Raw genomic sequence first — 11,943 nt, forward strand, 5'->3', positions numbered from 1 at the left:
AATTGCACATCTAATTTTGTTTGAACAATAATTTAGGAAAAACTATTAGAAAGTACCAAATAAATTTTTTTTTCCAAAAAGTATCAAATAAAAAAAGTTTTACCAAAAAAGAGTACCAATTAATGACTGTTGTTAGTTGACCGTCATCTTTTGGTTTGACTCCCAATCAAATGTCCTTTGATGTAGTCGATTAAGCTTTAATGTTTCGGCTTATTGAACAGTGTACGATGAGAAGAGCAGGGTGAAGGAGTGAGAGGATTGAGAGGAGCTCGAATATTTGGTGGGAAATAATCTAATTAATAAGCTCATGTGCAAGTCATTCACGAGTAAAAGCAAAAAGATAACGGTAAACTAACGAAAGTGGTTAGTCCATACTCAATATTTTGTTAGGTATTTTTTGTCAGGTAGTTTTTGAAAAAAAAATTTATTAGGTATTTTTTGAAAATTTTCCTTATTATAAAATAATATTAATATTCTAAATTTTTTGTCAATAGTTTTTAATAGAAATGTATAAAATTAATATAAAGTAGTATATTATATTTGGTTGGGTGTGCGGGTAGAAGTGGATAAGACTTCATACCCTTAAGGCCACCACCTACCCACTAATCATAACAGATTAACAGATAGAACTTTTCATACATATCCACCTATTACCTGGGTCTAAAATAAGAAAGGTGCAAAAAAGAATTGCCAGAGCGGATCGTGAGGGCCGAGCTTCTGCCGGCCCCACGTATCTTCGCCACCTTACATCAAAATTTTGGAAAAATCTAATTTCCCACGTTGCTAGCTCAACAATTATAATGAAACACCAATGACGCTGTAAAGACGTCTAAGGGACCACCAAAGCTACCTATACCTTATCTAGTGTATGGCTTTAGGTTCTATACAAGTAAGGAACTTGATTCAAAGATTTTAAGACCTTATTTAATGAAATTTATATGTAATTAACAATCTAAAGTTTCATATTTCCATGACTATAAAATCTTGTGCTCACAAGACTATGGATAGTACAGAACAGTGCAATTATTATTGTAAGAAATCAAGTAAATTGTGTGTTAAGTTAGGAGAATATGGCAAGTGCACCAGCAGTGAGGCACACGGGCAGGGCTGACCGTCGGATGTTTGCAACATCCGACGACAGCACTATGCTCAAGCAGATCCAAGGCACACATGCGCCTGATGGTCGCGATGTGGATGTTAGGCCTATCCTCGACATTATCGAGGATGTTTTTAGGCGCGCCACCCCTACCATTCATGTATGTTTCTTCCTTTATTCGAGTTTTTTTTCGACGATTGTATTAAGTATTAAGGAATAAGTAATGTATACAGGGAGGAGATGCTGCACATAATGATTACTTGGAGGATAAGACAAGTGAAGCTTGTATTGATGGAGATGGAATGCTTGAAACATTAGCCTTTGTCATTCAAAAGATCTCTTGTGAGGTAATATTGCATGATTTTATTCCATATTCTTCTCGTTTTCTTCTTACATAGACGAAAGCCCATGTTCGTTAAGATAAAGGCAAATCTTAGTCTCATACGGTTTTTTGAAGTGCTGAGTCGTTTCAAACATTTTGAGTCGTATTTTCTATGTTTATATATTAGGCCTCGAATAACCAAAACCAAATGCATGGTGACTTTTGGCATTTCATTACCAAAAAATAACAGAAAATGTGTTATTTGTCACTTTGCACGCGCTGTTTGTCACCTCTGCTTTGAAATAAAAGAGCTTTTAAGGTAAGTAATAGCAATCTCAATGGGGCAGATAGAGTAGCGTACAAAAGTCTCGTGTAAAACTTCTCCATTTACGGAATGAAATGAAAAGTACTTTATAAACAGAGTAGAGAAACTCATGGCCAAGGGAAATTTCATTCATATGTAATTGGCAATTGCAGATAACATGCAAATGCTCGGGAGGAGGAGACGCTCATGCAACAACAATGTCACTTCTAAACATGCTTTCGAACTATTCGTGGGATGCCAAAGTAGCCATATCGCTTGCAGCGCTAGCAATAGCGTATGGAGAGTTCGGGTTGGTGATTCAGCTCTATCCAACTCATGCTCTTGCAAAGTCGGTTGCTGTCCTTAAGCAGCTTCCAGATATAATTGAGCACTCGGATGCACTGAAATCTCGATTCGAAGCACTCAACAGTTTGATTGAGGCTATGCTGGATGTGACCAAAAGGATTTTGGAGTTCAGACATCTGCCTCATCAGTATATATCTCCTGAACAGCCGCCTTTATCTGTCGCTATAACTCATATTCCGACTGCAGCTTATTGGACAATAAGGAGTGTTGTGGCCTGCACCACTCAAATTGCTGGCCTTATTGGAATGAGCTATGAGTAAGTTATTCTGGTCTAGATTATGTAAACAAGATCACTAGTAAAGTAAGTACCCTGGCGCTAAAACCATCAGCTTAAGCGTGTGGCCGAGTTGAACTTTTAACATGGTATCAGAAATCAACATGACAGTAGGTCATGAGTTAATCTCATACAACCCTCTTTTCAATAAAATATTTAGCCTCATGTTTGAAAAACGTGTCAACACGTGTATTTCAAAGGGCTCTTGTTTGAAGTTGGAGCTGCAAGTATCTATGTTACTCAGGCTCTTTATTTTGCTTCACGTACCCATGTCTGATCCTTGACGCTCGGACATTGGTATGACATTTAGACACTTCATGTTAAACGAAAAATTAAACATTTATACGTATTCGAAACTTGGACACGTACTAGTATCCAATATCCGTACCCGAGTCCAAGTAACATAGGCTATAACTATAAGCTTACACTTTTGTTTGTGTTGGTTCCTAGACACTTCATGTTAGCTGAATATTTCCGGTTTGTTGTAGGTATGTTACATCGACTACAGAAGCGTGGGAGCTGTCAAGCTTGGCTCATAAGGAGAGGAACATTCATGATCATCTCATGCATCAACTTGCTCTTTGCTATCAGCATATCGGTTAGTTGTTTTTCAATATTGTTTTGTCGCAGACTCAGTTAAGTCGTCGTAGTATAAACAAATGAATGGATCTGCAGACGAGAAGAAACACATCGAGGCATACCACAATCTTGTGCGCGTTTTCGAAATTTCGCAACAAGACAACGTAAGGATTCTAAGGCATTTGATATACATGAAGGATGACATTCAGCCTCTTGTTGATGGGTCCAACAAATCACAGGTTAACTGATATTACCCCATATAGAATAGTTTCTCAATTTCCATTTTTAGTAACAACTGACTTGTGCAAGTCATGTAAAGGTTCATGTCGAAGCACTGAAGAGAAAGACGGTGCTAATACTCATCTCAGATCTCGATGCCTCTGAGGAAGAGCTGACGATATTAGACCATATATACCAAAAATCAAGGACAAGACCCGAGTTCCAATACGAGATAGTGTGGGTACCGATAATAGACAAGTCGGTCCCTTGGACCGATGCACACCAGCACAAATTCGAGCAGCTGCAGTCGACGATGTCATGGTACACGCTGCAGCACCCGAAGATTATGGAGCCAGCAGCAATCAGGTATATCAAAGAGGTGTGGCACTTTGCCAAAAGAATGATCCTTGTGGTGTTAGACCCTCAAGGGAAAGTGGCCAGCCTAAATGCCCTTCATATGTTCTTGATTTGGGGTAATATAGCCTTCCCTTTTACGGCTATAAAAGAGGACGCTCTTTGGAGGGAAGAGACTTGGAGGCTTGAACTCTTTGTCGATAACATTGATCCCGACATTCTCAATTGGGTATGTTGAATAAATAAAATCAAGGAAAGATTGATGTTTATAATTCAACCTTTCACCCATTTGTTATGAATAATTTCAACTTTAGATTATTAATCCAACATTTAACCTTAGTTTGCTATCAGCATAAGCTTTTATTTTAGAAAAAATTACCAGAAATAATACAACCTTTTGGTTATTATCTTATAATAATACCAACTTTAGATTAACCATGAATAGTTGTTTTCCCAAAATATACCTAACATGTTAAAAATCAAACTATAGGAGATTGTATGACAAAAAAATTAGGAAAATTAGTTAATAAACTAAAGTTGGTATTATTCTAGGAAAAAAACTCCATAAGTTTGTATTATTCATAGTTAATTAATAGTTGGTATTATTGTAGGGAAATTAACGATAAGTTGTATTATTCACGGTAATTTTTTCTTTATTTTAAAATAATTCAACTTTTGCCCTTAGTTTGTTATCAACAAACTCTATTAGTATGCTGATAGCAAATTAAGAGCAAAGATTGGTTTACTAATAAATAATCTAAAGTTAAGATTATTTACAACGAATGGGTAAAAGGTTGAATTATTAATATTAAATTTTTCTTAAAATCAAAATAATATTCACATTTTATCTTGATTGATGAACAATGTGTATCTTTCTCAGATTACACAAGAAAAACACATTTGTGTGTATGGAGGGGAAGACATAGATTGGATACGAACATTTACAAGCACGGCGAAACAAATAGCACATGCTTTAGGTATCGAGTTAGAGCTGGTCTATGTTGGTAAAAGCAACGCAAAGGAGCGAATGAGGAAAATCACACAAACCATAGAGCAAGAAAATCTAAGCCACTACTGGCCCGACTTAAGCTCGATGTGGTACTTTTGGACTAGGCTCGAGAGCATGCTATACTCGAAAATGCAACATGGGAAGAATGTCGAGACTGATGTCATAATGCAAGAAGTAATGACAGTGCTTAGTTTCGATGGAAGCGATCAAGGGTGGGCTACAATGTGGTTCGGGTCATGTGATATGGCTCGAGGAAAAGGTGACACGATACTTCAGAGTCTTCAAATGTTCGAAGAGTGGGAAGAGAATGCAAGGGTGAACGGGTTTGTACATGGTTTAAAGGATCATTTACGACAGCTTCATACTCCGCATCATTGTAACAGGCTCATACTTCCGGGAGTCGAAGGAGGGATTCCGGAAAAGGTGTTGTGTGCTGAGTGTGGAAAGGTTATGGAGAAGTACTTTATGTATCGCTGCTGTAGTGATTAAATTGTAAATGAATTTCGTTCACCTATTTGTCTCATCCTTTAGCTTCTGCATTGTTATGTATCATCCTTGTAGAGGATTTTAGATTATAATTTTCTAAATGTGTGCTGCTGAGCATTAAGTGATTAAGTAGTAATTTAAGGTGGTTTATTTACAATTTCTTGTGGTTTTCAATCTATCTATTACTTTCTCTTATGGGTGAAATTTAGTTGAAACGGAAATTGAATTGGAGAATCAGACAAAAATTAGGTGAAGGATAGAACAAAGCATTTAAGATGGAGAGCGAGTATACGTTTGTGGATGAGATTAAAATAAAGGAAATTATCAATGTTAGCCCCTGAGTTTTGACACTTTTTCATTAGTACCCCAAAGTTTTTTTATTATCAATGGTATCCTTGTATTATTGAGCGTTTTATAACGGTTTTCTTTTTTTACATCCAAAGTCGTTAACTTTTTTTCTTTTATTTTTCAATTTAAACATAAAAAAGTTAACGGTTTTGGATGATTTCGAACGGAAAAAGTTAAAAAAAAGCTACGGTTGTAAGACACTCAATATTACGAGGGTACTATGGATAATAAAAAAAAACTTAGAGATACCATTGATAAAGTATCAAAACTCAGGAGTACCATTGATAATTTCCCTTAAAATAATAAAAGTGAGACTAATTGCTAAAAAGGAAAAGGAGCAAAATAAAAAGGACAAATTAAAATGAAAAGCAGTGCAGAATGTAAATGAACTCACCCTTATTTTATAAATTTTTTTGTTTAAATGAGGCTCGTATGTTTCAAAAGTAATGTGAAATATACATTACAATAGCATGAGCCTACTATTGCAATTAGGGGTGAAGAAAGAAAACTAAAGTTAAACCGAAAAAATATGAAAACCAGAAATAATTAAGTAATTTTAACTAAAAGAAAAAAAAATGAGCTTCGGGTAAACTTAATTCTAAAAATAAGCGTCTTCATGTCAAAGTCTAAGGTCAGATATGTTCGCAGTTATTAACATCAAACAAAAAAATTGATCAAAATTGTTTTTGCAGTTATTAACCGCGAAGGGCGCGAACAAAAGAGATACAATGTCATAACTGTTATACGGGACAAAAAAAATGTAAAACATTTTGTTCGCAGTTAACTGCGAACAAACATGACTTCCATTTTTTTGTCCTATCTAACGTTATAACATTATCTTCCTTTTGTTCGTATAATAACTGCAAATAGCCAATTTTGACAATTTTTTTTGTTCGCTGTCTGTAATTGCGAACATACCTGACCTTAGGCTCAGATATGGAGACACTTATTTTTGAAATTAAGTTTACCCGAAACTTATTTGTTAAAATTTTTTTGTTAACGTTACTTATTTATTTCATATTTTCAAAAAATATGAAGCAATACTAATTAAAAAATAGATCCAAATAATAGATCGTCACACTTCACCACTTATCACAATTAATTAATGATCAATAAATCATAGAAATATTATTTCATCATCATCTTCACAATAAAAAATTACCATTGATGAATCTTATGTGATAAAATTTATGTTCAAATATGTCACGTAATTCTTATTTTTCAATATAATGTTATTGAATTTATGTTCAAATTATATGAATTTTATTATGTTGGTTAAATGTGTGATAATCCAAAGGAAAAAGACAGTAAATGTCAAGTGACGGAATTTTAGTAATGTTTTCCTATTTAACGACCAACTAATCTCAATAATCAATAACATGATCATGTCAATTTATTATACTAACTCATGGTTACCATTTAGTCATTGCAAAAATTATCTACTACGTAGAAATATCAATAATTAGAGATTATCACGTAGAATTTCACTAAGTAGCTCCTCCCATCAAAATAGCGTTTCAAAAATCAAATATATGTATCTTTTTGTCATAACAAAAAAATTTTCAATTGACCAATAATAGCGAAAAATACTATTTTACATCAGTTAATCTCTTGAGAGCAGTCTCTTTGAGAGAAATATCAAGCCCAGCCCATTAAAAACTAATGTCTACTTTCCATATTCTTAATGCCTAGTTACATTATCCTTAATACTTATTTACCGTTTTCTTAATACCTACTTTCAATATCTTAAATGTCTACTTACATCATTCTTAATGCCTACTTACAATATTTTTAAAAATATATAATGGGTCAGCCCATTTAAAAATAATCTCTCAAAAAAACCGTCACACAAGAATTGTGATTTTACATAGAACTTCTAACAATGGCTTAAATTGTCATCTTACATAAATTCACCACAAATGATATTTGAAAAGTAAGAGTAAGCAAACAATAAAAAAAATAACTCTAAAAAATAAATATAACATCATTTAATTACTCCAACGCTTATTTTTAATTGAACCCTTATTAGCGATAAGTCATTTTAATATAATCCATTCTAATCAAACCAAAAAACTATAAATCTTTGGTACCATTGAAATAAGAAACCGTATTTATAATTAAATAGAGTAAAAAGATGAAAATTATACCAAGTGATGCTAATAAAAGAATAATATAGGGTCATATTCTCTACACCGTTGCCCAAAGAACAAGTTAAGGAAAGCTACAAAGTTATAGTAGAAATAATCAAAGTCAAGATCAACCGTAGGCCCAAAGAGCTTATATTTCTACACGCCAAAAAGTCTTTAAAAACTAATTTAACATTTTAAAAACATCAACCAATTCCACAATCCAACTATCATAACTCCCTCCTTTCTAATTTTAGCTCCAATGGAGTTCAAACTTACTGGATTTCACTTCTTCTGCTTGCTATTTTCATTCATCTTCTCCATTACTCATGCTAAATTATATCTCGATGATTCGGATTATAAAGCCTTCAAAATTATCCAAAGAGATTTGGGTATAGATGATCACCACCCTTCTTTTACATCCACTCCTTGCAACTCTCCTGCGGTATCCTGTGAACGGAGAGTTGTAAATTACACAAATGTTCTTAAGATTACTCGAATCGTTTATAATTCCAAGCAGCTTGATGGGTTCATATCCCCGGAAATTGGTAGACTCTCGGAGCTTAAAGAGTTGAGTTTGATCAACAATTATCTTGTTGATCAAATCCCAGAGCAAATAGTTAATTGCAAGAAACTTGAAGTTCTTAAGCTCAAGAATAACCGGTTTTCTGGTTATGTACCATCAGAATTATCCGACCTTGTTCGTCTTCGAGTGCTTGATCTTTCGATGAATAAACTTTCAGGGGACTTGAGCTTCTTGAGGTACTTTCCAAATTTAGAAAGTCTCTCACTGGCTAATAATCTTTTCACTGAAAAAGTTCCTGCTGCTTTGAAGTCATTTAGGAATTTGCAGTTTTTTGACATTTCTGGAAATGATTATATTCAAGGCCCATTTCCTGATTTAAAAGGGGTTGAATATATATCATCTTCACAAGTGTCAAGAAAAAGCCTTATTTCAAGAAGATTCATTCAAGAGCAAAATACAAGTAGGAGCAATCATAGTTCCCCTGCTGCTCGTCATAGACAAAGCTCGGGTCCTGCACAAGCTCCTTCCCCATTGCCCCCCAAACACAAGAAGCACCACAAGAATAAGCTAGCGGTATGGCTGCTCGGCTTCCTTGTGGGAGGTGCTGTAGGGGGAATATTCGGGGTGATATTCTCGTTGTTATTGAAGACATGTTTGGCTATCATATCTGGTAGTAAAAAGGGTTCGGGACTTGTCATCTTCAGTCCGCTTATTAAGAAAGCAGAGGATCTTGCTTTCCTAGAAAATGAAGAAGGGTTGGCGAACTTGCAGGTGATAGGAGAAGGTGGATGTGGTAAAGTATATAAAGCGGAGTTACCAGGCAGTAATGGGAAAATCATAGCTATAAAGAAAGTTTCAGAACCCCCAAAAGATGCGGCAGAACTCACCAAAGAAGATAGTAAAATGTTGAATAAGAAATTGCGTCAAATTCGATCTGAAATACAAACTGTAGGTAAAATCAGACACCGGAATTTGCTAGCATTGCTAGCTCATGTCCCAAAAGCAGACTGTCATTTACTCGTGTACGAGTATATGAAAAATGGTAGTTTGCAAGACTTAATAGTTAAACTTGCACAGGGAAACGCAGAGTTAGATTGGTTTTCTCGGTATAGGATAGCACTTGGAGTGGCCTCTGGACTTGAATATCTCCATGTAAGCAGTAACCCCAGAATCATTCACAGGGATCTTAAACCTGCCAACATACTTCTTGATGCTGATATGGAGGCACGGATTGCAGATTTTGGACTTGCCAAGGAAATGTCAATTGAGAAGACCCATATCTCAACCTCAAATGTTGCAGGAACAGTAGGGTATATAGCTCCGGAGTATTACCAAACTAACAAGTTCACAGATAAATGTGACATATACAGTTTCGGGGTGGTTCTTGGATCTCTGGTGATAGGAAAGCTACCTGGGGATAACTTCTTTCAAACTACACATGAGTTTAGCCAAGTAAAGTGGATGAGGAATGTCATAACATCAGAGGAGCCACAGCAAGCAATTGATCCTAAGCTGATAGGAAACGGGTATGAATCACAAATGCTTCAAGTGCTAAAAATTGCTTGCTTTTGCACTCTTGATGACCCTAAACAAAGGCCGAACAGTACGGATGTCAGGGCTATGTTGTTTCAAATCAGTCTGTAAAATAAGTTTAGCAATATGTTCTATAAGAATGATAACTAATAGCCTAATACAGTATGATCTCTACACTATGAAAAAACATCTAGTGTACTTTACATTTGGTTGATCATTATGTATTTGAATCAAAAGAGTCTATATAATTTGAAACGCAAAAAATATAAACTACGACTTTGATAAATGAAACCAATTAAATCTTTTACTGCTATGCACAACTAGAACTCAATGGTCCTTTTATTGTGCAATCTCAAACATTTTATCCACTAAACTCTTACTCACTCTAACTATGATTTTAACCAGTATAGAAATTTCTAGGTGTGCAAGTCAAATGCTGCTAATTTCCCTGACATTACATCCACACATTTTTTATCTGAGCAGAAACTGTTGTCTGTGTTTGCCTCCAAAGTCCATCAGTAACTGTGGAAGAATTCGTTTCTAACGTATTCTATTACGTGACTAAGACTTTCTGATTCAGCAGTAGTTAGCATAGTGGCAGCTCTTAAAATGGTCTCTGGATGCAAGTTATGGTTGTGACACTTTTTACGTAGCAAGAAGGTTACTGGTTATCGCAAATGATAGAGCACAAAGAAATTTCAAACCTGTGATGTAGAATGAAGATTTGTAGAAGCTCACAACTCAGTTTCACGGTGGTTGCATTTGCTGTGATTAAGTTCACTAGTTAATCAAATGCATACAAAATTCCTAGAATTTGAACATTCAACATAAATTAATGCGAAGAAAAAGAAATGGTACAAATATATGTCAATCAACACATAGAAAACAGCATAATCCCTCCTCCTCTTGCTTCCCCTGCCTAAAAAGAAGAGAAATAAAAAAGGAAGAAGAGCTTCTTGACGGGGTATATATTGGATATTAACAACTCAGATGCTCTCTCAAGTCTCACCATCTAAATGAAGAGAATAACAACCATCTAATAACATGCCTCGTATTATCATCAAGCAAAAACTCTCCATTGATTTCAAACATTAATGAAACTAAAAGCATAATCAATCCGATAACATCAAACATATGAAACAGATAATATGAAGACCAAGAAAACATACTTCTCAGAGAAATCGACATAAAGGACCTCATTCAAGTGGCAAAACTTATGTAATACATGAAAAGCGAAATCCAAAATAAAACAAACAAACAAATGAATTCAGAGGCTTAACACAGAACGTAAGTCCACAACTGATAAATTTGAGAGCTTCTGGGATCAAGTATATACGTTAGTCATCCTCTCTCTAATTTTTCGACGTGGGATCACATGTGATTTATTTTCTAACAAAAAACTCTCGATTTATGCAATCATATACTTCAATATTCAGAAAAATGACAGCATGTTTGTGTGTCTTCAGCGTATCATTAGCAAAAAGTTTGCGAACTTAGCAGAATGTAAACATTGTGGTCGCCGCTTCTATTAAAACGAGCTACATATCTTTGTATCCAAAAACAAATAATTCAAGTGTTTATTGCTTCAAACATACATGAAACACCATTTTTCCAGACCGCCATAGCCTATATGCGACAAACTTAACACTTCTTCCTTGATTTTAAAATAAAATCATGATATAACTTAATTAGTTCATAATAGAGATATTTTGAGATACAACAAAAGTTTTAATTAAACTGGAGAATTGTCGCAATTACCTCAACATCCATGAAACCCATGTCTTCGTTCTTTTCTCTCTCTGTAATCACGAAACCGTATTAGTCAAATTATGAATGATATCAAATACAAATTAGAAGATTGAGATTGCAATATTTAGCAAAAATTAGGGGAGAAAGAGAACGAAAGAACTTAGGGCTTTTATCCGCCGGATAAGCTTGAAAATGGAATAAATTAGGTCGTGATTATTCCAAATTAACACATTCGAAAACAATATCTGCCATTGAAGATTGAAGTTAAAGGAAATTCGACACATTAGAGGAAATTAAACTTACAGAATCAAAATGCAGCTCCATTTTTTGCAAACAGAAAGTTTTACACACAATTGTAACGCTTTATCAACGAAGCCCCTATAGCTCAGTGGTAGAGCGTCAGTCTTGTAAACTGAAGGTCTGTAGTTCGATCCTGCATGGGGGCATTGTATTTCTTTTTTGATAATTCGTTCCCTCGTTTTCATAGAAAATGCAAAATTCACAAGTAGTTCAAAATCAAATGTCAAAATATTATCCTCCATTCCTGTTCTCATTTGTCATTTCGTACGATCTAATTCTCATTCACATAAATACTTCTATTTAAATTAAAAATTTTGGACATAAATAATATTATTAATCCTCATTTAATATT

The 11,943-nt window shown here is 34.7% G+C and overlaps 2 protein-coding genes and 1 non-coding gene across 3 annotated transcripts; all 3 read left to right on the top strand.

Moving 5' to 3' along the window:
• Window positions 1-897: 897 nt before the first annotated feature.
• On the top strand, window positions 898-5,163 carry LOC130827126 (protein SIEVE ELEMENT OCCLUSION B-like). The gene is made up of 7 exons (XM_057692751.1): window positions 898-1,256; window positions 1,330-1,443; window positions 1,896-2,344; window positions 2,851-2,960; window positions 3,038-3,180; window positions 3,261-3,743; window positions 4,395-5,163. Exons 1-7 carry the CDS (start codon window positions 1,071-1,073, stop codon window positions 5,010-5,012), a joined length of 2,103 nt encoding a protein of 700 aa, XP_057548734.1. The 5' UTR covers window positions 898-1,070; the 3' UTR covers window positions 5,013-5,163.
• Window positions 5,164-7,625: 2,462 nt separating this feature from the next.
• On the top strand, window positions 7,626-9,855 carry LOC130827171 (leucine-rich repeat receptor-like serine/threonine/tyrosine-protein kinase SOBIR1). Its single transcript, XM_057692820.1, has one exon. It carries the CDS (start codon window positions 7,746-7,748, stop codon window positions 9,651-9,653), a length of 1,908 nt encoding a protein of 635 aa, XP_057548803.1. The 5' UTR covers window positions 7,626-7,745; the 3' UTR covers window positions 9,654-9,855.
• A 1,810-nt stretch (window positions 9,856-11,665) lies between these two features.
• On the top strand, window positions 11,666-11,737 carry TRNAT-UGU (transfer RNA threonine (anticodon UGU)). The gene has a single exon. It is a non-coding gene; the product is annotated as a tRNA-Thr (tRNA).
• The last annotated feature ends 206 nt before the right edge of the window (window positions 11,738-11,943 follow it).

The sequence above is a fragment of the Amaranthus tricolor genome, chromosome 11 (genome assembly GCF_026212465.1).
Source record: "Amaranthus tricolor cultivar Red isolate AtriRed21 chromosome 11, ASM2621246v1, whole genome shotgun sequence".
NCBI lineage: Eukaryota > Viridiplantae > Streptophyta > Magnoliopsida > Caryophyllales > Amaranthaceae > Amaranthus > Amaranthus tricolor.

What these genes read in the sequence shown, in the direction of transcription:
- LOC130827171 (XM_057692820.1), top strand. Translation starts at nt 7,746, where the DNA reads ATGGAGTTCAAACTTACTGGATTTCACTTCTTCTGCTTGCTATTTTCA.
- LOC130827126 (XM_057692751.1), top strand. Translation starts at nt 1,071, where the DNA reads ATGGCAAGTGCACCAGCAGTGAGGCACACGGGCAGGGCTGACCGTCGG. An exon ending in GCGCCACCCCTACCATTCAT is followed by an intron (nt 1,257 to 1,329) that starts GTATGTTTCTTC and finishes TAATGTATACAG; the next exon opens with GGAGGAGATGCTGCACATAA. An exon ending in TTCAAAAGATCTCTTGTGAG is followed by an intron (nt 1,444 to 1,895) that starts GTAATATTGCAT and finishes TGGCAATTGCAG; the next exon opens with ATAACATGCAAATGCTCGGG.